General features: G+C 37.8%; 1 protein-coding gene across 3 annotated transcripts in view; it reads right to left on the reverse strand.

The window, feature by feature from the left end:
- The window catches only part of CDK14 (cyclin dependent kinase 14), a 549832-nt gene that overhangs the window by 282941 nt on the left and 239690 nt on the right, over positions 1-27201 (reverse strand). For all 3 annotated transcript variants that reach the window (XM_037066082.1, XM_037066084.1, XM_037066083.1), the window contains one exon: positions 7405-7467. In XM_037066082.1, coding sequence (XP_036921977.1) covers positions 7405-7467 — 63 coding nt within the window. The remainder of the gene's footprint in view (positions 1-7404; positions 7468-27201) is intronic.

Below are 27201 nucleotides of genomic sequence, written 5' to 3' on the forward strand. Positions count from 1 at the left end.
TACGTCATCTCTCTCCCACTACTGGTTATTAGAGGCCGGGGGTGCTGCTAAATATTTTCCAATGCATAAGATGGCCCCACAGCAAAGAATTATTGGCAAAAATGTTAATAGCACCAAGAAACTTTGCCAACATCTTCTGACATGTTCCATCTCTCACAGCACTTTGGCATACACTACACAAATCTTTTTCTGCATTTCAGCTGTGTTTTTATCTTTCTTGAAATAATAAAGCATAATACACCAAAAATATTGCCTATTTTCTTCCATCTTCAATGTTAAAATGGCTGCACAAAAATTTGCCAATTTGGTAAGGTTTTTTTAAATGCACCCTGATATGACAGCTGTCATAATACAATCTAACAAAATTGTTTTGAATAAAGTTCAAAACCAGTGAGCACTACTAGAGCCATCATACAGAAAAAGATGAAATGAACTTTTTGATCAACCCAATATTTTTCATTTCCAAAGCTACTTTTGTTCACTAAGTTCTTTTACTTTTTATTTTTTTAAAGATTTTATTTATTTATTTTTAGAGGGGAAGGAGAGAGGGAGAGAAACATCAATGTATGGTTGCCTTTTGTGCGTCCCCTGCTGGTAGTTAGCCTGCAAGGAACCGGCCTGCAACCCAGGCATGTGCCCTGACTGGAAATTGAACTGCAATTGTCTGGTTCGCAGGCCCGCACTAAGTTCTTTTTAAAAATAACATATTCTTATTTTATAGATGTACTATTTTCTTTTACCTCTTTGAGAATATTAATTGTAATTTCTTTCAGAATTTTCTCTCCTATTTTTTTTCTACCTAATCAATGCAAGAAACTTTTCACTGCCCAAATTACTCATTTGTCAACTGCAATCTTCACTGTAGTCTCCTAGATTCTTCAGTTCTGTTCCCTTGAACTAATATGATTCTCCACAAAAGATACTTATAATTTTCTGCCTTGTGGCATGGGTCTGACACCTGTTTTTCGAAGCACCACAAGCTGTTCCTATCTCTCGTGGTCTCCCCTGGCCCCTCCCACCTGCCCAGCCCTGCCATACTCTGGGATGTCCCACTACAGACACCTGGATGCAGAATGAGGAGCTGTGGAGGCAGGCAGGCTATCCGGCTGTGAGAGCGCCACAGGCCAGGGTTGCCAGCAAGCACACATGGCCCCTAGGCTGGCGGGAGAGCCGTGCAGGGGCACAGGGAAGCCAGGGGAGGCTGTGCATCCTGAGAGAAACCCTGGGCTCTCAGGCTCGGGTCTGAGAAAATGCCTGCTTTTTCCTACTTCAGTGATTTTTGAAAAATTTGATCCTGACTTTGGAAAATGAGGATATATTTTATACACACACATATATAAAAGTACATATAACTTATATATTTTACATAAAATATAAATACATTATATATATATATATTATATATCATAGGTATAGAAAACAAAAAGGAGTCTATGGAAGAAACCAACAAATTATAAGTGCCAAATCAATTCTGTTGTTTATTTATGAAACAAGGTATTTCAGGGGTCCTGTATTTTAAAATTGTAAGACATAACTGACCATCAGAAACATACTCCTGGTAAATGCCACACATATTATTAAGCACTTTTAGTGTATTAAGAAAAAGAAAAACCCAACAAATTATGTGTATATGTGTGTGTGTGTATTTATACACATTTAAAGCTTCGCAGGTGACTCTCCTGTCTAGATGGCTACTGAGGCTTTCTGCCCTTGTGTGCCCTTAATTCTTGCAAGAATTGAGACTGTCCAGTGCATTTTGGCAAATCCCCAAGGAGCCAAGACTTCAATGACTATGAGGAAAGGAATCCCATATATCAACATATTCACTGCCTTTCAGTCATTGCAAACAGCATAAGAAGTAAATCACATCATGTTCTTTCAGAAGCAAAACATGTGTAGGACATCAGTCCGTGAGTGCATTAAACCACATCTGTGCGGGAACAAGGAGTACTTCCTGCTCTACATGACTAATATCTAGACCCGCTTTTGTGTTGCATTTAATTTTTGTAATACTATTTTTATGCTCACTGCACATCTCATTCACCACCAAGTTTCTCACCACACCCCAAAGGATACCAAATCTTACAGGAGTAAATTCTATTTACTGCCACAGTACAACCTGTACTTGAAATAAGTAGCAAACACGAAGCATTTCAAGTCTGATGAACAACCACGGGGTGAAAGATAAGTTTACAAAACTTGAATAAGAGCTACTGAAATACAACTCCAAGGAGGGAACTTACAAATGCTACAAAAATCACCAGTGACAGTGGCTGGAGGAGAGTGAACACAGAGATACTCTGTGGGATGATCTTTCTTTCTTTGTTTCACCAACAAAATGTTTCATTAATATCTGCCCAAAACTAATGACACCCATTTAGTGGGTGAGAAAACCAAGCAAGAACAATAACAATCCAGTGACGCCATCATTCTTTGAAAAGATTCATTTAGCTCTTTAATCCCACTCCTGTCACTGAATTTGTAAGTTAGAAAGTCAGAATTAATTTAGAGTAGCTGTTTATTTCCACTGAGGCTGTTAGTCCCCTGTACTCCTCAAAGCAAAAGATCTCACTAGGTGGCCTTTCTACATATTCCCAGGTTTAAAGTCGGAAACACATGACTCCACTCCAGGAAGACAAAAAACCCAGTCATAAAATGGGCAAAAGACTTGAACAGACACTTCTCCAAGGAGGACATACAGAGGGCCCAGAGACACATGAAAAGATGTTCAGCATCACTAGCCATCAGAGAGATGCAAATTAAAACCACAATGAGATACCACTTCACACCAGTCAGAATGGCCAACATAAACAAATAAACAAATAAGTGTTAGAGAGGATGTGGAGAAGAGGGAACCCTAGTGCACTGTTGGTGGGAATGCAGACTGGTACAGCCACTGTGGAAAACAGGATAGAATTTCCTCAGAAAACTAAAAATGAAACTGCCTTTTGACCCAGCAATTCCACTGCTGGGATTATACCCTAAGACCAGTGAAACACCAATCCAAAAGAACTTAAATATTCCCAACATTCACAACAGTACAATTTACAATAGCCAAGTGCTGGGAGCAACCTAAGACCCATCAGCAAATGAGTGGATCAAAAAACTATGGTACATTTACACAATGGAATCCTACGGAGCAGAGAGAAAGAAAGAGTTTATACCCTTTGTGAGAGCATGGATGGAATTGGAATGAATTAGGCTACGTGAAAGCCAGGCAGTGAGGGTCAAACACCATATGATCTCACCTTTAACTGGAACATAATCAACAAAAGAAAAAAGCAAACAAATATAACCAGAGTCATTGAAATTAAGAACAATCTAACAATAGCCAAAGGGGAGGGGGGAGGGAACAGTAGGGAGAAGGGTTTTCAGGAACTACTATAAAGGACACATAGACAAAATCAAGGGGGAGTCTGGAAGCAAGGGAGGGAGGTGGGTTTAGAGGGGGTCAGGGGGAGGGGTGGGGAGAAAATACAGACAACTGTAATTGAACAATAAAATAATTTAAATTAAATAAGTAAATAGCAAATAAAGTGGGACTTCCAGCCAAGATGGAGGCATAGGTGGAAACACTGTGCCTCCTTGCACAACAAAGTTTAAAGACAACAGAGTTTTAGTAACAAAAACGCAACCAAAACACAGAAAATTGAACTGTAAGGAAGTCGAACAACAATGAATCGTTCAGCCAGACTCGTAAGAGGGGCAGAGTCAGCAGCAAAGCGGGGTCGGGCAGGAAAGATCAGCTGGACCGACCCAGGAACACAGGTGGTGGTTGGCAGATTCCAGGTGTGGGGTGGCAATAGGCGGACCCAGTGAGGGCTCAAGGCAGCTGGCTGACCACAGTCGCACATTTGCACACAGATAAACCAAGCGAAGGAGCAAGCAGTGAGACAGACTGCTCAGGCGAGGACCCTAGCAATGAGAATTAGAGCCTGAAAGCACCAATTGGAAAGACTTTTGGGGTCAAGGTGCCGGGAGAGGCTCCCAGGTTCACAGAGAGTTTGCTGGAGAGACCCACAGGGTCCTGAATGGTGCACAGGCCCACACACCCAGGAGCTGGCACCGGGGGGCCACATTTGCTTGCAAGAAGCAGCAGAGGGGACCAAAATTCAAGAGAGAGTACAAAAAAATGCCATTGCCCCTCTCTGAACCCACCCCTACATACAGCATCACAACCTAGCCACTGGGTCGCCCCACCCTCATGAACACCTAAGGCTCCACACCTCATACCTAACAGGCGCAAACACACCAAAACATTATGGCTCAAGAAGAACAGCTCAAAGCCCCAGAGCCAATACTTCTAAGCAACCAAGAGATAGCCAACCTATCAGATGCACAGTTCAAAATACTGGTGATCAGAATGCTCACAGAACTGGTTGATTTTAGTCACAAATTAGAGGAACAAATGAAGGCCAAACTAATTGAAATGAATAAAATGCACAGGAGACCAATAGTGATGGAAAGGAAACTGGGACTCAAATCAAGGGGGTGGACCAGAAGGAAGGAAGAAATGACCAAACAGGAAAAAGCGAAGTTATAAGAATTCAAAAAAATGAGGAGAGGCTTAGGAACCTCCAGGACATCTTTAAATGTTCCAACATCCAAATTATAGGCGTACGAGAAGGGGAAGAGGAAGAACAACAAGTGGAAAAGTCATTTGAACAAATAATAAAGGAGAACTTCTCCAATCTGGCAAAGGAAATAGACTTCCAGGAAATCCAGGAAGCTCAGAGAGTCCCAAAGAAGTTGGACCCAAGAAGGAACACACCAAGGCACATCATAATTACATTAGCCAAGATTAAAATGAAGGAGAGAATCTTAGAAGCTGCAAGAGATAAGAGGACAGTCACCTACAAAGGAGTTCCCATCAGACTGCCAGCGGATTTCTCAAAAGAGACCTTACAGGCAAGGAGGGGCTGGAAAGAAGTATTCCAAGTCATGAAAGGCAAAGACATACATCCAAGATTGCTCTGTCCAGCAATGCTTTCACTTAGAATGGAAGGGCAGGTAAAGTGCTTCTCAGATAAGGTCAAGTTCAAGGAGTTCATCATCACCAAGCCCTTATTATATGAAATGTTAAAGGGACTTATCTAAGAAAAAGAAGATGAAAAATATTAACAGTGAAAGATCAGCAAACTCACAGTTATTAACAACCACACCTAAAACAAAAGCAAACCTAGAGGACAGCTAGATCAGGAGAGGAACCATAGAAATGAAGAACACATGGAGGGTTAGCAACAGAGGAGCGGGAGGAGGAGAAAGAGAAAGAAGGTACAGAGAATAAGTAGCATAGACAGTAGGTAGAAAATAGACGGGGAGAGGGCAAGAATAGTATGGGAAATATAGAATCTAAAGAACTTGTGACACATGGACATGAGTGAACGGGGGGAAGTGTGGGGGAGGGGTGTGCAGGGTAGAGAGGAATGAAGGGGGAATATAGGACAACTGTAATGGCATAATCAATAAAATATATTTAAAAAACATTAAAGGATTTTCTAAAATGTAAATAATAATAATAATAATAATAATAATAATAATAATAATAATAAATAAAGTGGGAAACAGGGCTAAGGATGTACCGTACCATTGACTTTGAACCCAATCAACCCTAGGGAGAAGACATGCAATGTATAAATGAAACAACGTGAAATGTTTAATTTTAAAAAATAAAATAAAATTATGCTCATATTATGATAGTAATGTTTATTAAACATGGGTAAGATTAATAAAAAGATCTCTTCCTCTGATGACTTTTCTTCCCCAATCTAACTACTAAAAAACCTATGTCAATGAAACAGATTTTGAATAAAAATGAATAGTGAAAAATGTTTAAAGAAATCTATCAGTAAAACTAAATTTTAAAAAGCAGGTATATGAAAGGAGCCAATGAGCTATAAGTGCGAAATCAATACTATTATTTATTTAAAAAGCAAGGTATTTCAGAGGTCTTGTGTTTTAAAATAGTGCACTGTGACTGACCACCATAAACACCTTCATTACCTATGCCACACATATTATTAAGCACTTGTAACTTATTAAGAAAAAGAAAAGCCCAATAAAAATTAACAATATATAACAATAGGCACCTTATAAAAGCAGAATTACAAATGGCTGAGAAACTTAATGAAAAATGCTCATGGTCACTAGCAGAAAACACCAGCATACTAGTCATTCCATTTGTACTTATCAGGGTGGCAAAAATTAAAATGATTGGTTACAGTCACTACTAATGAGAGCAGAGAAAAACAATTCTTCTTTAATTTACAACCTAGTAGACAATATTCCAGTCAAATGCATTGAAACAGAAATCATGTCCTTTATTTAGTCAAGAGAGCCCATTAACTAGGTACCCAAGAGAATAAAGAATTTAAAGGTGTTATTATACTAATGCTTACTCTAAAATTATTCATACCATTAACATTTTAGAAACAACCCAAAGATCTATTTATAAGAACAACTGAAAATTATCCAGACTATGGACTAATCAGCAGTTATTAGAAAGACTGAATGACAGTCATGTGCTGATTTTAAAGGAATATTCATGATATATTTTACCTTAAAAATAACACACATAATATAGAAATTGTTTTATGGAGCAAAAAATAAATACGAAAAACTCGTAGCAGCATATACACCTCTACAAGCAAAAGGCAAAGTACAATACAAAACAAAACATGCCATGTTGTACAGAGTGGTGCAAAAAGAATGAGAGGAAACGGAGACAATTTTACTACTCAGATGATTCTTAGGGTCATGAAATGTAGGGGACTGAATTACAAAGTGAGAGCACATCATTAAACGTTGAGATGTAACACTTCTAACCCCCTAACTTATGCCAAAGAAGACTCTTCCATTTTAAGCTTGAAGTTTTGGGACAACTTCCCAAGTTAATTGAGATCCAATCATTAACACTTAGTTCTTTGGACATAGTAATCCAATTTGTAGTAAAAGAAATGAAAGAGAGCAGTTGGAAAGAGAACCATTTTTATCTGCTTGTACATACAAGTGAAAAGTATGCCCTGTAAACTCACAACAACACTATTTGGGGCCATAATAATTCTTTAACTGGCAGGATAGGATGGGGTTCCAAGGTAGAGCTGCCTGAGATTCCCCTCTACTAAAAATAGGGCTACAGAAGGATCCCAGTGGACCTCACTCATTATTGGGGAATGTCTGTCCTTGAAGAAAAAATACAGTATGACCTAAACAATAACACTCCAGTGAAAATACTTAATTGTTAAATCATGGTTTCCAACTACAAATAACAGCTATAGTTCCTTTTGACATGCTCTTTACACAAAATGTTTTTAAAAAGGAAGAGTATGGCACAGAGATTAGACTTTGGCTAAGAACATGCACCTGAAGAACGCTAATACTTGACTTAAAAAGCTCTTTTCCTACCTTCACGTTATCGGGATGGAGCCCCCCGGGGTGCTTGTCCATGTACTGACACAAGTCGGTGTGCTGGAAGACAAAAGGGAGATGGGTGAACATCCCTCTGGCTCTAACATAGTGAGTCAATATTTTTCTATGTCAAAGTCACCATTACCTGCAGAACAAAGTGAATGTAAGACAAGTGGGTGGATTTTTTACCTTATGCAATCACATGCCCCTCCAACCCCCATTTTTAATCAAACCAAATCATTACCTTTACCTCAAGGCTCTGTTTTATGTTAAACATATCTGTGTATTAGGAGGAATTCATGTCTATGATTTAAGTGCTTAATTTACACCCCATTGAATATAAATCTTTTAACTAACTCCTCCCCAAAATAAAAAGAAATTCCTTAACTATAAAAACTAAACACACATGCACAATTAACCAATTCATTAACAGTTTCAAATATTTTCTATTTTTTAAGGGCAAATGCAAGTTATGATTATTCTTGTGTGAAGTGAAAAATACTAGCTCATTATAGTAAAATTACTCACTGGATTTAAATTTCTCTTAGATGTATTCATTACAAATAATTTTTAGGTTTCCAAAACTCCTGAACAATATAAAAATCTAATAAAACATAAAAATACAAAACAATATAAAAATAAAAGAAGAAACAAAAATTCACAAAATCATGAATGGTTTAGTTCACTTCTATCAAAAATTAATAAATGAAATTAAAAAAAAGAAAGGTTATAAAGGACATGAATACCACAGTTAAATAGTATGTTTACTTTTGTGCCCAATAAACTTGTGCTACACATTTTTAAACTATAAATGGAATATGCACAAAAGCTGACCATGTATTAAACATAGAGGAAGTCTCAAAAGTTATTAGAACACAGAAGTCACATTATATCTTCTCCCACAACTAAATAAAATAAGCATCAATGTATACTACTTCATAAATTCTAAGACATATATTTTTTCCATTTCTGACATTGCAATAATAGCATTAATTCCTATGACCCAATCAGTAGTTGGAATATAGATGTCACTGCCTAAACAATATTTTACACATCTTTAAAGCAATACACTTGATATCTTGAGAAAACATATGTCTTTAAAAAAAAACATGAAGGACTAAATTTGATTCTATGAGAGACAAGAATTGAAGAATTATACCTAAAAAATGTACCAAGTTGAGGGGGTTTTCATGAAAAATATTCCAAAACTTCAAATAAGGGGAATAAATTACTCCAGAACAAAAGAAAAAGATGTTTCCCACTCTTTCTTTAAGATTACCATGTCAAAGCAGGCAAACCCAAAGGAGAGGTGGAAAGAACTCAGCCAACCTCTTCATGATCACAGACGTATACATTCCAATCAGAGTAGGTACTGGAGTTCAATAATGTGTGTATTGAGAGACTAATACATCAATAACAAATAACATGAAACCTAAGAATGCAAAAATAGTTCCACGTGAGAACACCTGTTAAGGTGATTCACTACAACTTTTGTGGTATTATATATGACATATATGTATTAAATGCTAATTTTTCATAAATAAATAAGACAAATGTTTACATTCCGTGGATTTTTCATACTTGTATAAGGTCTCTCTAGAAAGTATCCAGCCATGTTATATGAAAAAGAGACATTTATTGAAGATACAAGAAACATTGTACAAAAGAAAAAGATGCCGCAGTCCCCTTCAAAGTGGGCACCTTGGGACCTTACACAGTTCTCCCAATTGCCATCAGCTACCCCATCATATTTTCCTGAATCTCATTGAAGTCTGATATCTCTTCCCTTTCAAAAGTTATCTTAGTTTGGGGAAAAGACAGAAGTCACAAGGTGCCAAATGTGGGCTAAAGGGGTGCTGAACTACCAACTACTACAGTGAAGTCGTCATTGTTCATGCATGCGCATTCCAGTCCACTCTCCTTGGCTGCCAGGTTACATGATGTGACATAGACCATTCTCACTATGTTAACAATGGCTAGACTTTTCTAGACCAACCTTGTAAATGTTTATAGCTTTTTATCAAGAATAAAGTATTCAAGCTTTTTTTAAAATAAAAAAGCAAAACTATAAAGAAGAAAACATATCATGAATGCAGGGCAGATACCTGATCCTCAGGGTACATGTGATGTCCTTCTGAGTCTATGCCCAATGGCATTAGCATCACGAATCGTGGAAAGGAGGCTTTTACAGAAATAAGATCTTGGGACATTTAATAAAAATTTAAAATTTTTTAAAGAAAACTTTTAAAAAATTTAATTCATATTTACTTAAATGCATGGTACAAAAATGTGTATGTGTGCATGCATATCACATGCATACACACAGCTGGATTTACTGTGTAACCTTGGGCACATTCTGTCCTCTCTGTATATCAGTGTCTTCTTCTAGTGGTATAGTGAAGATAGCTCCTATCACACCTACTCATAGACGTATTGTGAAAACCAGTGACTAAGTATTCAGAATGTTTCCAGAGCACTGCCCAGCACATGGAAGACCCTATAGATGATGATGATAGTGATGATTTTCTGTGGTGTGTTGAGAAGAAAGAGAAATATTTGGAAGGATAGCAATTGAAAATTGAATGATCATGATACAATACTGTCAGAAGACTGGAGCTCTCAGAGGTAGCATCACATCCTTTCATGTCTTCCCGTCCGCATGCCCAGACATTCTCATCCACACTCCACTGCTCTGGGTACATGACCACTGGGCTACACCTAGCAGACATACTATTAACCTTTGATTGATCAGTGGGATTAAGAGTTAAAACCCAGAGAATCTCAGATAGAGGAAGGGAGATGAGATAGTACGAGGTCCCACTTTGTACCCTAGCAAAGTTCTGTTCCACCTGCATTAAAAATTGTTTGTTTCCTCTCTGTTTTTAAATATATAGCACTACATCTGGGACTGCATTGGAGGTGTCAAAATTATAAATTTCTTTACAGCTCCTTTCTTTTTCACTTCCCTCCTTAGCACAAATCTTTGGATTATGTGCTCCTTATGATTTGTTCTGACCCATAAACATGAACTAAACAATAATGCTAGAAAGTACTTTGTCACTCCATTCTCAGAAGAACACTTCTGAGCAGAAGGCCCCTAAGACACATGACCAACAAACAGATCACTGTCCTCCTGTGACACCCAAATAATCTCAGATCTACCTGGCTTGATCTACTCTGGCTATTTTTGCTCTAATAATAAAAGGGGAACCTTTAGACTCAATGCCTGGTGCCTGCAGATCACACACAATCACTCTTTGCTCTTCAATCTTTACCTTGGCTATTTGCCATTTCTCATTGACGGTCTGAAAGCTCTTCCCTTTCAAAGGTGATTTTAGTTTGGGGAAAAGCCAGAAGTCACAGGGTGCCAAATCTGGGTTGCAGGGGGCTGAGTCGCCTGGGTGACTCAATGTTTCACCAAAAAACTCCACATGAGACGTGACTGTTGTCACGATGAAGCTGTCGATCACTAAGCTGCCCGCAGCTGTGGTCTTGTGAATCATCCAAATCGTTTCAGTGGAGGAATGTTCAAGCTTAACACAAAATTTGATGCAGATTTGTTGCTCTACTTGCTCAGTCATTTTGAATGTGACAGTCACACAGCACACATGCTCACTCAATGGCACCTACCACTCCCACTGACTAGTATTGTGAAGTCGTCATTGTTCACACACGCACATTCCAGTCCACTCTCCTTGGCTGCCAGGTTACACAGATGTCGCACAAAATGTTCTCATTATATTAACAATGGCTGGGCTTTTTCCGGAGACCTTGCATTTCTTTCAAATTTAGGTTCTTCCTTCCTCACTGTCGATTACCCATCAGGTGGCATGTGTTTGGTTATTTACATAGGTTCAGGAGCGTTTCTAGGGGAAGGAATTTGAGGGACATATCTGAAATCATAACAGCCTGAACAGAAATGTTCTCTGTAAAGCTTGCTACATTTACAAAATGGGTTTCCCCATATTGATTTGATTACTCTGCGGTTGGATCAATTTAGAAGGAAGGAAAGAAATTTCCCTTTGTAAAAAGGCAGGATGCAGAAAGACCACAGAAAATGGAAGGCTTTCTACTCATAAGCACTTTCGCACAGTAGAGTCTCAGTGAAGTTCAATCACGTGTAGAGCTGAGGGCCCCATGACTAATAGTATACAGCCATGAGACTTAAAAGCGAAGACACGAAAGGAAATTACAAAGATAAATTATGACTATAATGACAATTTCAAAATAAGCCTGAGTGGAGAACAGCCCTTTAAAAGAGGACGGGGAAAGACAGGCCCAAGGAAAAGACGAGGAACAAGCTGGACTAGGACATTCATTTCTCCATGTTTGCCCACTCTCTACCCCTCACTCTTTCTGAAATTCACGTTGGGTCAGGGGAAAGAAATAACCTCCACCCTGACTGGCATGGCTCAGTTTGTTTGGGTGTCATTCCACAAAGCTAAAGGTCACTGGTTCCATCCAATGTCAAGGCACAAGCCTGGGACGTGGGTTTGGTCCCTGGTCAGGGCATGTGCTAAAGGCAATTGATTAATGTTTCTCTCTCACGTCCATCTTCCTCTCCCTCTCTTCTCCTCTCTTTAAACATAAATAAATATGTATGTGTAATCCATATATGTATATGTGTGTATATATATGTATGTATAATCAAGATAAAGAAATAAAATCTTTTTAAAAAAGAAGCAGCAACATCCCTCCACTGAAAACTACTGGCAAAAAGGCTCTCTGAATACCACGAACTCCGACAACCCCTTAGAGGTGAAAGTTACCCCTATGTATTCCAGGGTAGAAACAGTTATGAGCCAATCGTTAAGTCAGCTTAGCCCTTCAGTATGTGCTTATGTCTCTTGTTAATCAATGTAGTATCCATGAGGTGAAGTTTTTCAATTGCTGCTTCTTTATATGGTCAAATCCCCTATTCGAGAGATACCAAGATGAGGGAAATCGTGCTTTTGCCTTGGCACTGGCTTCCAGACTGGACTTGCCTCACTAAGCAGCACTCCAAATGAAGCCCCTCCCCTCAAACATGCACTTGTTTCCGGTCTCCTGTACTGTTAATGAAGCATGGTGTCCCCAATATTTGTCAGCTAAGTTGGAGGCCCTTCAGAAGCATTGCCAAAATGTGACCTTGAAAATAGCACAGCCCTATTTTTAGTATCCAGACTAAAAATAAGAAAGTCTTCCTGGGGATAACCAACAGAAATCTGACTTTGAAGTTATGTTTACCATAGCCTCACATCCTTTACTGCTCTTTCATTTAGTTTTCCATTTCGATAGCAATAGAGAGTAAGTATATTCAAGCTTGGTGTAATTTTTACAATAAAAATTAAAAAAAAAAACAACCACTGCTTTACAACAGTAAGACTATGGAAACATTCCAGAAAATAAAACGAATTTTGAGTTCCTTTGTTCTGAAAGGATATGTTTATGTTGTGTTTAAATACCAAGGTTCACTTATACTTTCATTTTCAAATAAATGAAAACTTGTTTTTATAAAGCAAAAAAATTAAGTGGAACCATATGAAAAGAACTAGTTGATAACATGTGCAAATTGAAAGCATAAAAATGCAGAGTCCCCCAAACACCCCCCCTGCCGTTAACTGATTCCTGGTTGTCTAAAGAGCTCCCTCGTCCTGGCTTGGCTGCGGACACCTCATTCCCCTCCAGGTAAGTGACCCCATTATAAGGAATCTTTAAATAGTACTCTGCCTGGCAAACGATCACATCAACAAAGTTGCAAATTTCCAAAGCAGAAGACCAATTGTTGCACCTCTTCAGTGGTACTGAATGTGGTCCCCAAATTAGTGGCAACCATGGTCACTGTTGCTGTCACCATGATGATGCGTAGCAGGTGCTTACTTGTGTTGCTTACTTCTCTACTGGCTAAGGCCACCTTCACTACCGCCATCCTGGGTCTGGGACGCACTGCACGCCTTCTAAAGAGAACCACACTTGAGGCGTAGTTTTTAATCTATTTCACCTGTAGCTCGTGAACATTGTGCAATTCACTGGGGAGTAGCTGCTGCTAGAGGCAATTGAAAACCTACAGACATTCAGCCCTCCTGTCTTCTATGCAGTAATCAATGCCATTTTCCTCTAGCTCTAATGTCTCTTTTAATCAGCCTGCATTCCTGTAAGAATTAATACATCAAGCTACAGAGCAGTTAGTTTCAAACTGCTCTTATATAATGTCCACAGGTTTAAATTGACTTTGAAATTGCATTTTTTTCTCATTAAGCTTTATACCACTCATCTATTTCATTCCCAAATTATAATTAATGAAATTTAATGTTATGAGTTCCAACATGTGAGCATCATTCATTAGTAAGAAAAAGATGAAAAGAAACATTAATGAAGCTTCCTTTAAAACAAAATCACAGCCACTCAAGATACTTTGTTGAGGAAGTTTGTACCCACCGTATATCAAAGGGATCAATTTTTAAAACAGTGGTTAAAAAAATAAAGCGTTGTAAGTATTCCATCAAATGTTATTTAGGCTTTATACTAATGCATTGAAATCCCTTATCCTTAATGACAAAAAAAGAGAAGACATTCACAAGCAAGTACAAAATGCTCTCTCTGTCTTCTGAAGTAGAATGGCTGACTACAACTAGACCATTCTTCCTCAAGTTGCATCACAGGGCATGATATGACAATAGAGAAAATAAGGTCTTCCAATTTATTCCATCATCCCCCAAAATATGTTCTCAAATGGAATAGTCTTAAATATTCCCCTGTTCCTGAGCAGATTTATTTTCCACATTACAGAGCCTTTTTCTGGATTGTTTTATTTTTACCTGGTTTTCAGCCACTTAGGAAATGTTTGAAATTCTACCAGTAAACCACACACATTCCCCAGGGAGGGCAAGGGCAAATGAAACACACACAAACCCCGCCATACAATCACAGTGCTGTGGTTTATTACTAATTCAATTAGTTGTTGTTTTGCTAAAGTATAATGTATTCTCCTTCTTTATGGTCATAATAAACCTATACGTGACTTAGCTATCCCATAATTTTGCCTAACTGGTTTCAGCTGTCATTTCTAAGTCCGAAATGCATGGGCAGCCTGAGGCTGGTGACTGGACAGGAAGCATTTCTAGCCACAGTCCCATCATGTAAAACCAGCAACCTGAATGATCTTTTCCATTACAACAAAAAGCCTTGCTGTTTGGCTTCTGGCAATGGTATCGGGGGTAGACAGATTGTGTAGCTGCACCCAGGCAGTGAGACTGGTGTGGGCCATTCTTCTCACATCAATCAAAAGAATGCAGACATTCATGCTCCAATAGTTCAAGTGTCTGAAGTATTTCAATATCACAGGGGCCAGTTCATAAACCTAACATAGATCTATATCCATATCTCTATATTTAGATCTATACAATTTATACCCATATCCATATCTATATTTATACAATTTATGGCCATATTTCTATATCTATGTAATTTATTACTCTATACAATACAACAACTTCTAAGAGATAGAAATGATTTTCCTTTATGAAATTAAACAAATTTTAATATTCCTTTCATACATTTAGGAAGTTCCAAGAAATTTACCAAACTCTGTACAAGTAGAACGTTGTGGTTTTGCAGCACTATACGCTATTTCTGCATTCAGAAGGATGGGTACATTGCGCTCTCTCGAAACAGTGTTGGAAAGAGCAACCCAGGATGGTCTCTGTGCCCTTGGGCGAACCATTCACAAGCCTAAACTATACAATACATTTTAATACAGTCAAACAGCCACTTTAAAAAGGTGTCCATGCCATTTTGAAGCCAGGTTGATTTTTAAAAGGAAAAATAAAAAGTCAGTGGGTATAAAGAATGGAATGCTCTCATCATCCAGTATCCTCAAGAATTTGAAAAATAAATAAAGGTTAACAAAGTAAGCCATGTAAAATTCTTGAGTCAAAGCACGTGATGGAAGAGAAATAAAGGAACTGGAATAGTTTTGGGGAACACTTTAACTCCAAAATATCTTCTGGACTTGCCCTGCAAGAAATATAGAAGATCCTGAAATTATAAGGTAAAAGCAACAAATGCAAAAAAATTTAAAAGTACAGAACTAAAGTGGAAGAGAGGAGAGAAAGAGGGGACGAGAACATAAAGAACTCAAAGGTGGCCATTCTGGAATTACTTTTTTTTATTACAAAGTAAAATGAAGGAGTCTTTTTTATAATCTTGGTTCTAAAGGGAAAGGGTAAGAGTAAGACTCACAGAGAGACAATCATACACTTGATGTGTGGGTTAGAACTCTATGAACGATACTATAATGAGGTTCGTATATATTTTCCTTCTCTTTTTTTTTCATTGTTGTTCAGTTATAGTTGTCCCACTTTTTCTCCCATTGTTCTTCTCTGACCCACTCCTCACCCCAGCCCCGGCATCCACAGTTAACCCCCACCCCACTGTCCATGTCCACACGTCCTTTATACATGTTCCTTGACTTATTCCTCCTGCTTCTTTCCCCATTATCTCCCTCCCCCCTCTTCTGTCAGTCTGTTCTTTATTTCCATGTCTCTGGTTATATTTTGCGCATTTGTTTGTTTTGTTGACTGGGTTCCACTTATAGGTGAGATCATATGGCAGTTATGTTTCACCACCTGGCTTATTTCACTTAGCATAATGCTCTCCAGTTCCATCCATGCTGTTGCAAAGGTAAGAGCTCTTTCTTTCTTTCTGCTGTGTAGAATCCCATTGTGTAAATGTACCACAGTTTTTTCATCCATTCATTTACTGATGAGCACTTAGGCTGTTTCCAGCACTTGGCTATTGTAAATTGTGCTGCTATGAACATTGGGGTGCATAGGTTCTTCTGGATTGGTGTTTTAGGGTTCTTAGGGTATAATCCCAGGAGTGGAACTGCCAGGTCAAAATGCAGTTTCATTTTTAGTTTTCTGAGGAAATTCCATACTGTTTTCCACAGTGGCTGCACCAGTCTGCAATCCCGCCCTAGTGCACTAGAGTTCTCCTCGCAGTACAATAATTTCAAAAATAGTAATTCTGGAACACAATCATAACAAAAAAAGTAAATAATTATAGTTTGTTAACTTGTCATCTACCTTTTTTTGTAATATCAACTGAAAATTAAAATATATTTTCAAACTCTTTTAGTGGGGGAAGTATTTAAAAGTATATAAACATGAATAAAAATGTACATAATATTTAGGAGCTTACCAATGACTCAAAGGAAAATAAGAATAACAATCAAATAAATGTGAATTATCTTTCTCCTCTTACATAAAATGAAATATTTATAACTTTTTGTTCGCATCATTTGACCTAGCAATTATGATTTTAGGAGGTTTTTGTCCACTGCAAGGAAATATAGAGGAAAATACTAGAAGTTATGTTTTACAATTTTACAATCCAAAGTACTCTGAATTTTTTAAATATGGTTATGATTCTCTAATTATTTATGGTGCGAGGGTTGTAGGCTATTGACTGAAAAATGGGGTAAATAAAAAACTCTTTAATTGGAACAATAGTTGAAAAACAAACATATCACAAAGTCAGAGTTCATTTACTCTCTCTGGCAGTTGGAAATATATAGAGTACAGAATGACAAAGCTTTTGAAGAAAATCCTGGCAAAACAGCAAAGTATGTGAAATGTCTGCTTGTTATACATGATTAAAGAGACCACTTATATTGTTATCCTTTTTTAAAGTATATTTTATTGATTATGCTATTACAGTTGTTCCATTTTTTCTCCCCTTTATTCCCCTCCACTCTGCACACCTCCTCCCATCTGCATTCCCACCTTTAGTTCATGTCTATGGGTTGTTCATATAAGTTCTTTGGCTTCTCCATTTCCTATATTATTCTTAACCTCCCCCTGTCCATTTTGTACCCACCATTTGTGTTTCTTCTTCCCTGTACCTTTTCCCCCATTCTTCCTCCCCTTCCCCGCTGATAACCCTCCATGTGATCTCCATTTCTGTGAGTTCCTATTCTAGTTCTTTGGCTCGGGTTTTTTTTTTTTTAAGGTTTATTGTTGAAAGTTGTGAGTTTGTTGTCACTTTATTGTTCATAGTTTTGACCTTCTCTTTCTTAGATAAGTCCCTTTAACACTTCATATAATAAGGGCTTGGTGATGATGAACTCCTTTAACTTGACCTTATCTGGGAAATACTTTATCTGCCCTTCCATTCTAAATGATAGCTATATTGTAATTCTTATGACATACCCAAAGCATAAGCAGATTTATATAAGTTCTCTGCTTCAAAAAATATTTTTCCCTTATTTTAATTTAGTACATAAAGAGGCCTAAGTAATTTATATTTCTCAAACTCAATGAGTCCAAGGATCACACCAATATTACTTTAAATTCTCACCCAAGGATATGTTTATTGATTTCAGAGTGAGAGGAGGGGGTGCAGAAACATCGACGTGACAGAAACACTGATCAACTGCCAACCGTAGGTGCCAGGACTGGGGATGGAGTCCACAACTCTTTGGTGTATGGGATGGTGCTCCAAATGCCTGAGCCACCCAACCAGGGCAACATTATTTTTTTAAATGCAAGTTTTTACCCGCAGAATGTGATGCTCTGAAGCACAAGAAATTGAGGAGTAGAGAAACATGGTAAGAATCCACAAAAATTATAAAAGTTTTGTTTTAAGTGGCTCTTTTATTTTTTTAAAGATTTTATTTATTTATTATTAGTGAGAAGGGAAATGAAGGAGAAAGAGAGGGAGAAACATCAATGTGTGGTTGCCTCTCATGTGTCCCCTACTGGGGACCTGGCCTGCAGCCCAGGCATGTGTCCTGACTGGGAATTGAACTGGCATCCCTTTGCCGGTTCAATTTGCTTCATCCCTTTGCTTCACAGGCCCATGCTCAATCCACTAAGCCACACCAACCATGACATGAGTATAAAATTTAAAATACCAGTACCTTGGGAAAAAATCTTTTGCTTTTTCCCCTCAATCATTAGACACTTGCACACTTGCTAAGATAATAACTTTCCTAGGAACTTGACATATTTGGCAGGTGCAGTTGATGTTTTGAATGTGAATCCTGAAACTTCAAGAAGCAAATTCCTACATTATTGTTCCTCATCTGTTTTAAGCTTTTATGCCAAAATCTAGTTATGTATTCAATGAATCAGAGCTAAAAATATCTTTTCATGGTCTTGAATTAGTGCCATTTGCCATAAAAAGGTTACTGAAAAATTTTTCAAGAGAAAAAATAAAATTTCACCAAGTCTGTTGGGGATGAATTCAGGTAATGCTTTGCTCAAGCTGCAGTTGAAAATACCATTTGAAAGTCAGTCTTAGCAAAATTTAGAAGTTATTGGTGCTCAAATTTGAAACAATTACATTTTTTTCAGAAAATCATACTGAAGAATTTTGCACAAAATATGTGAATATTTTCTTCAGAATAAATTGGTAGGCTTGGCATGTAATTACCATAATCCCCCTACAAAGCTACCTGTAGTAGTTTCCATTGAGAAAAGCAGAGCAGAAACCATACTTGACCGGGAAGGCGACCACACTGGAACCTGACGCTGGACACTGTGATACAAAGCTTGTGGTGAGCAAGCTGACTCAGTGCCAGAATTAAGTACCTAATAAAACCTTTTAAAATCATCACTATTTGAATGTGTTTTATTAAGAATCTTAAATTTATCCAACACTTAAAATGATATCAAAGCATGGGATTTTATCATGCTTGGGTGCATGATATCACAAAAGGTACATGCCTTTTAAAATGGGTAAACATTGATACATAATTACATTTACTGATTTGAAACAATATTAGCACTGACTTCTGTGAGTATAGAAGGTCAAGAAAACAGCTAAAAGTTTAAGAAAACAGATATGTAGTATATGAATATAGTATACATATAAATAACTATACAGGAACACATATAACATGCATGTGAGTAGGAGTCATACAAGGAGGTAACACTTGGTAACACTGTCTTCCTCTGGGGTGGTTGGAAAGTCTACAATTTGGGACATACCAGTAGGATTATGCTAGGTTATGCTGAGATAATAGGTGACATCTGCTTACAATTTATTAGCTAAGCCAAGTCACGTGGCCCCATCTATATTCAAGGAGATCAATATAATCTTCCTGCAGGTACTGGGATCCAAATATCAGAGAATAGTAATAGTTTTCTACAGTAAGTAAATCATATCCAATTTTTCACTGATAATACACAGTAAGAATATTAGATACACATGTGTATCTATTTGAATTAAATTTTAATAGAATATTTTGTCAACAATTTGGTGACTTCAAAAGGATGCTACAATTTTATAAATTAAATTACTGCTTATCAAAACTAACTCTCTAGTAATCCTTTCAAAGCCACATTATTTTTTCCACTCTGAACTCTTAAAATCTTTTTACTGTTCTGGCATAATATCTGGTACACTTGGATGCTTAAGTCAGAACCCCATATTCTAGCAGTAACTTCCCTGAATTATAACAAATCCTTGTTAAATGAATGGGTGAGAATGTATTTTTAAATTAATCTTTATAACTCTATGTCATGAGTTGGGTTCTCCAGATGGAGTCTGGAGGTACAATATGCTTACAGTGTAAAAAAAAGACAATATGTTTATTAGGTGACAGGAAGGAGAAGGGAGCAGGAGTAGACATAGGATGTCGAGCTGCAATGCAGGCCAACAGAGCCTCGACCAACCTGGCCCAGAGTCGCTGGCATTGGGCAGAAATGACCAGGCCTTTACACCCCTAACTTAGCAGTCACCAGATACAGGATGTCTGAAGGAAGGCTTGACCTCAGTCAAAGTCAGTTTCCACAGCCGAGACAGACCCTGGCATTGTGAACAACTGAAAGCATTCTGGTAGCCATATTTCCTGGAGTCATGTAGCAAGTCCCCACATCTCTGTGTGACACAATCTGTAATGCTGTTTTAATAAAAATCTTGAAAAATGCCTCTACATTTGTGACACACACGGGTGCACAAAGAATATGTCTGATGCATGTATTCTATGGGAATAACCATATCAATCTGGCACAGATTTACAGAGTTCCCACTGTAATCGTACTATGAGAAACACCAAATGAGAAACCCAGCCTGTGCCCTCAGGGAGACTGGCTGGCCACTTGCCTTACACAGTGTCACAATGACAGATAAGAACGACGGTCTTGCCCTTTCACCCTTTACAAGATACCACTCAGTTCATAGTATTTTTACTCAGATGAACTCTGATTACATTTTAAAAATCCTAGGTCCTTTCTTCTCTTCTAATAAATTTTTCTCACTAATCATCTCTCTCCACTTCCTGTTTCCCCCAGCACTGTTGACTTTTGATCTAGAATGAGATCACTTTCCTCAATATATTTCCCCCAAATTCTAGCTAATATGCTCAACATTTTGTCTTTACTTGCTGTTTCTGACTTCCTTATTCAAGTAAAAGAAGCACAGAAATAAGAGGGAAAAAAGAGAACCAATTCTATCTTCCAAATGTCCCTGACAATGGCTGAAATGAAAGCTACTGAGATCCAAAGCTCTAAAATGAAATCACATATTCAAGAAAAAAGGGAAAACACAAAGATGGAAAATTCTTACTTGGCAAATAACTGCCATGACAAATTAGTTTTTCCGTTCCTGAATCACACAATAGAAACGAGGTATGAGCATCTGTTGGGAATTTGTAACTGAACTTGTATCTGCCAGTGAGAAAGGAGCAAGTTATTCACTTGAATTTGGATGTTCATGTAAAACACAAACTTCACTTTTTAAATAAGAGGTTTCTAATCATACACTGCACTCAAAAACCCAATGAACATGCAAAGTGGGCAATGTATACATTCTTAATATTAAGTTGTAAAATCAGAACTCTTTAGCATTGTTTATTTCCTTACACATACACTTACATTGTAGAAATGTTGTTGTTGGCTTTAAAACACTATCAAATGTATGCGCATACCATTACACAGCGCATCAACATTCCACAATCATCAAAACAAATTAAAGCACAAAAAAAAAACCACAAAAAACTAAAAGACCATAACGAGAATAAGTATTTTCCATCAAGATGGGACACTCTAATAAAGGCACCTTCACATTTTAGACACTGCTAGCGTGACAAAAATTTTACTGATGGAACCATAATCTAATAATAGTCCAAATACCTTCATTTCCAATAGCCTTATCATATTTAATGATTTCTGACAACTGATAAAGAGCAAAGATTCATATACTTCACAGCCATTAATATGAAAGAATATTTATTTACATAATGGTATACACAATGACAAGCTCAAGCATTTATTCATATTTAAACTTACCAAGCATGGATGAGATTCCAAGGTAAACATGGCAGAAAGAACACAAGCACCTACATTGGACTCTCTTTAATCCCCCCTCACCATAATTTAGAAGTTTCAAAACAGCAAGTTCAGCATCAAGAAACAAACCAATGGATTACTAACCTGGCCGTGGGGGAAACACAGACAGTCCTATTTGTACAACAGAACAACCAAAAGGCCCAGGGGCAGTGGTGCCAGGATGCGGGAATGGATACATATGGTCTGAATGTGAGCGTATAAAGTAGGAAAATTTGTTGAAAGTCTTTTCTGTAGCTATTTAATCCTTAGATCCCTTCCCTATCTGTTTACATAGATAACTGCCTGTCCAAAATGCAGACAGTGCAAGACAGAGACTGTCTAAACTAGACAATCAACCAGTTAGGGAGAAGGGTTACCATCCTAAAACAAGAGGGTAATGGATGAGAGGTCCTGTCCCCCATTCCACTGTACAAAACTGGCAGCTAGGCCTCCAACCTCCAGGTAGGAGTTAAGACAAAAGTACCCAGGTAGTCTCATGGCACTGCAGGAAAGATCGATACTCATATCAAGGGTTTCTAAACAAGATGGTTTAGTCAGTTTCTGTGGTGAAACGCATGGGGAGCCACCCACCCCACACACTGGGAGCTCCCAGTCAGGTTGTTACTGTACCGCTTTCAAGAATGACTAGACAGCCAAGAACCGCAGCTATCAAAAACCAAAGCCTATAATATTAAAGACAGAGAACAAAGGAAACTCAAAGATAAAAAATAGCTTGGCTGAAACAGAGAATACACTGTTAGAAAAGTTTCACAAAGACTATTATTAATATTTCCAGTGAGGTAAGAAAAAATATTGCAGTCTTGAAACAAGAAAGGGGTATTATAAAATGGAATATGTTGAGAACAAAAAATACATTGAAATTAATAATAATAGAACTTAAAAATTTCAATCGAACAGATGAAACACAAAGTTGAGGAAATGTCCCTAAACAGTCAGCTAAAGAAAAAATAATTTAAAAGTAAGAGAGAAAACACAAAAAAATTAGAAGAGTAATCCAGGAGGTCTCTATTTTACATAAAATAAAATATCCAAAGAGAAAAAAAATAATGAAAGAAGGAAATCATAACAAAATAATTTAAGGCAACTTTTTGGATCAGAAGAAATGCAGACTGGTGCAGCCACTGTGGAAAGCAGTATGGAGATACCTCAAACAATTAAAAGTGGATCCACCTTTTGACCCAGCAATCCCACTTCTGGGCATATATCTGAAGCAGCCCAAGACACTAATTCGAAAGAACATAAGCACCCCTATGTTCACTGCAGCTTTATTTATAACCACCAAGATATAAAAGCAGCCCAAGGGTCCATCAATTGAATGGATAAAACCACTACAGGACATTTACACAATGCAATACTACTTGTCCATTAAAAAAAAGAAGAAAATTTTACCCTTTGCAACATGTGGATAGACCTGGAGAACATTATACTAAGTGAAATAAGCCAGTCAGAGAAAGACAAATACCACATGATTTTACCCATGTGTGGAATCTAATGAACAAACTCAACTAACAAGGAAAATGGGGACAGACTCACAGATGAAGAGCAGGATGACAGCCGTGGGGTGGGGTCGGGGGGGAGGAGGCACTGAGTAAAGAGAAAAATGGATTCATGGGCATGGATAACAGTGTGGTGATTGCTACAGGGAGGGGGTGTATGTGGGCTAAATGGTAATGGAAAAAGAATGCAAAAAAGATTAAATTTTCCAAAAAGATGTTTAACATCATTAGTCATGAGGAAAATGCAAAACAAATGACCATGACAAACCACTAAACACCCACTGTAATAAAAAAGACAGACAATAACAAGTGTTGGCAAGGCTGTGGAAAACCTGAAACCCACACACACTGCTGATTAGATTTTAAAGGGGTGCATACACTTTAGAGGGTAGACTGACAGTCCCACAAAACTTAGAGTCATCCTATGACTCAGCACCCCACTCAAGAGAACTGAAGACTGGTACTCAAACAAATGCTTGGGCACAAATGTTCACAGCAGCACGGTTCCCAACAGTGAAAAGGAAAAAACAACCCAAATGCCCATCAACTGATGAACTGATAAACAAATGTGGGGCCTCCACACCATGGAATATTACTCAGCCAAAAGAAAGAATAAAATACTGATGTATGCTGCAACATGGATAAACTTCAAAAATGTTATGCAGAGTGAAAGAAGCCTACCAGAAAACTAACATATTAATGATTCATTTATATGAAACATCCCAGAACATTTATAGAGACATAAAAGCTAGGGGTTGCCAGGGTAGAGCATTTGAAGAGACTGCTAACAGGTTTGGGGCTTCTGTTAGAGTAATGAAATTTCCTAAAATTGGTTAGTGATGGCTCCAAAACTCTGTGAATATACTAAAACCCACTAAATTATGCACTTTAAAAGTGTAAATTCTGATTGGTGAAGTGAATCTCAATAAAATGGTCATATATTTTTAAAAGGATGAAAGACATGAGTTTCCAGATTGAAAAGCTGGACCCAATGAAAATAAAGCTGCACACTGATCTATTTCTTGCTTCATCATAAAATTTCAGAAGTCTGGAAATAGGAGTATTTTAAAAGAACAGTAGAAACTAGACAACAATGAAGTGAGGCCATTGAAATTCTAATGAAATTTTTTTCCAACCAAGAATTCCATAACTAGCCAAAATGTCAATCAAGCATGGGTACAGAATAAAGATATTTTCAGAAATGAAATGTCTCAACAACCGCAAAAAATCATCCACACACTATTTCCCAAAAAGCTATTAGACATTCAGTTCCTCCAAAACAAAACAATTTGAAATGGAAGGGAAAAAAAGAACTCCAGCCCTGGAGAGCAGGGAGGGAATTCCAGGAAATTTGTGAAAGGGATGAATAAGGCAGAGGCTTGGGGAGGCCTTGAATTAATAACATAATAAAAAATGGGAAATTGTTATTAATGTCAGGGAAACCTAGAGTTGAACTGAAGGGGAAACAGAATCACAATATATTATAGACCTCAACTACAAACAAGAATTATATCAACATAACAAATTCAGTACAAATACTGAATTTCTGATTTAATCAAAATTATGCCAATATTAAGGGAATAATGCCCTGGCTGGTGTAGCTCAGTGGATTGAGCATGGGCCTGCGAACCACACGATCACAGTTCGATTCCCAGTCAGGGCACATGCCTGGGTTGCAGGCCAGTTCCCAGCAGGGGACTCACGAGAGGCAACCATACATTGATACTCCTCTCCTCTCCTTCCCTTCCCCTCTAAAGATAAATAAATAAAATCTTTAAAAAAGAGAGAGAGAATAAGAGGCTGGAAGGAAAACAGGATAGGATGAGTTCACTTGTTTAAATGTGGAAGAATGAAAAAGAAGTCCATTGAATTCCCATTTTTCAGCAGACGATGCCAAAAAGTGAATAATCAAAAGGGAGCAATAAAACAAAGTCTTCTTAGATATGCAGAGGAAATCCCAAAGAATTAGCTGAAAGAGCTGACACTTGAAAGGAAAAACTGCTGTTTTTCACAACAAACCACAGAATCGAATCTACACTCATGAGATGCATAACTTGCACAGAACAGTCAATCACATCAACAAAGATGAATGATGAAGTGGGTTTAATGTCCCTTTACCAAAGCATCAAATGCACATTAAACTAAAACATGCTAACCGAATATTCCTGAATTGCAAGAAACAATAAGAAGAAGAACGAGGAGGAGGAAAAAAAGGAGGAGGAGGAGGAAAAAAATCTTAAATGGTCATTTTAAGAATATGCATCATCCTTTACTAAAGGACCAGTTTATCACTTTTCTAAATCTAAACATGGGTGGAAGTAGCAGACACCCTGTTTTGTATAATGTATAATAACATAAGCTTTCTCAGTTAGAGGTAAATTTGCTAATGATTTTTTTCTCCAATTATTTAATGGCCTAGTCACACAAAATGTAAAGGTAACTGGAATTTTTGGTCACTTTCACCCTGACCTCAGGCATGTCCATCAGACGGCAACTTGAGTACCTTAGCTGGACGGCTTCTCTGATTTCTCCAAACTTAGCGTTATTGTCAGCTTCATTACATTTAATGCATCACGCTCCTGCCTCCACCTGCCCCCTGAAACATGAACAGTTTTCAAAAGATTGTTGTTTTCCTAAGAAATATGGAGATAATGCCTATGGGAAAAACCAACTAATTAATATGTGAAATATGTTCTTCCCTTTCAAAAGAAATTCTTTTTCTATTACCTTTCTTATGTTCCCTGTGTTGTCCCTCTTTGGGGGGGAAGGGGTCTATTCTCTGCAAATAAAACACATTGTGGCTCCTCCCCATTAAATGTCTCTAGGTTTAAATAATAAAATTATAAATTAAAGAAAGAAAAATAATAAAATTTTAAAAGCCCATAAACGTATCATGTACTCTCATAAAAAAGGTCTCATTTATAGTGAAATGTAGTCATAAAACTTTGTGTTTTTGTGGGTAATCCAAGATTTACTACAGCAGAGTCAGAGATCTGACATGCTTCTGTCATAAATCACATGAATTAAACTAATATTGAACTATGATTAAGACTTCCTAATAACCATCATAACCAGTGTTTTGAACTCTGTATCTGATAGATTGCTTATCTCCCTTTTATTTAGTTCTTTTTTTAGAGCTTAGATCTGTTCTCTCATTTTGGCCATGTTTCTTTGTCTCTTCATTTTGGCAGGCTTCCTGTGTTTGTTTCTATGACTCCCTCTCTTGGTAGCGTGGCCTAGTGTAATAGGTGTCCTGGTGGTCCCAGTGCCACAACCTCCCCTATCACCCAAGCTGGGTCCTCTGATGTGCCCTTCCTGTTTGCTGAGTGAACCTTCTTCTTGTAGTTGAGCTTTGGCAGGTCAATGGGAGCGATTTACCCAGGCCAGTCAGCTACAAGGACTGGCTGTGACCACTGACCACCAACATCCACCCTCCATGGAGGATCAGCTGTGCAGGAGCAGGGTAGTGGTGCAGTCCTTGAATCTCACCCAGTTTTCCTATAGTTTTCACTACAAGATGAATACATTGTACTTCCGTGACATATAAAGATCTGAGACAGCAATGTATAACCTAAATGGCACATACAGCTTATCTACTCTAAGACTGTAGTCCTCCATAGGATTTCAACCTCTTTGAACACAAGGGAGGTATATTTGTTTCTCTAGCATTTAAGGATATACCCTGGCACAGAGAAGACAGCCCATATATGTTATAGGTAAAAAATGAATGAATGAATGAGTGAGCAAATGAATTATTAACTGAATGAACAAAACGAGTCATTTTTCTATTTCCAAAAATTATGCCAAAAGGGATGAGTTTAGATAACAATTGCAAAAGTTTGGCAGTCCATTACTAAGGAAACTTGGAGTTACCTGGATTCCCACCTGGCACAGGAAGTGATGGGGTGCAGGCACTGGAAAGGGGTGCATGGTCTGCAGGAGACCCCTGAACAACACGAGGCTTT

Source organism: Sturnira hondurensis, unplaced genomic scaffold, assembly GCF_014824575.4.
Source record: "Sturnira hondurensis isolate 20B ecotype Veracruz unplaced genomic scaffold, ASM1482457v3 Scaffold0016462, whole genome shotgun sequence".
NCBI classification, from domain to species: domain Eukaryota; kingdom Metazoa; phylum Chordata; class Mammalia; order Chiroptera; family Phyllostomidae; genus Sturnira; species Sturnira hondurensis.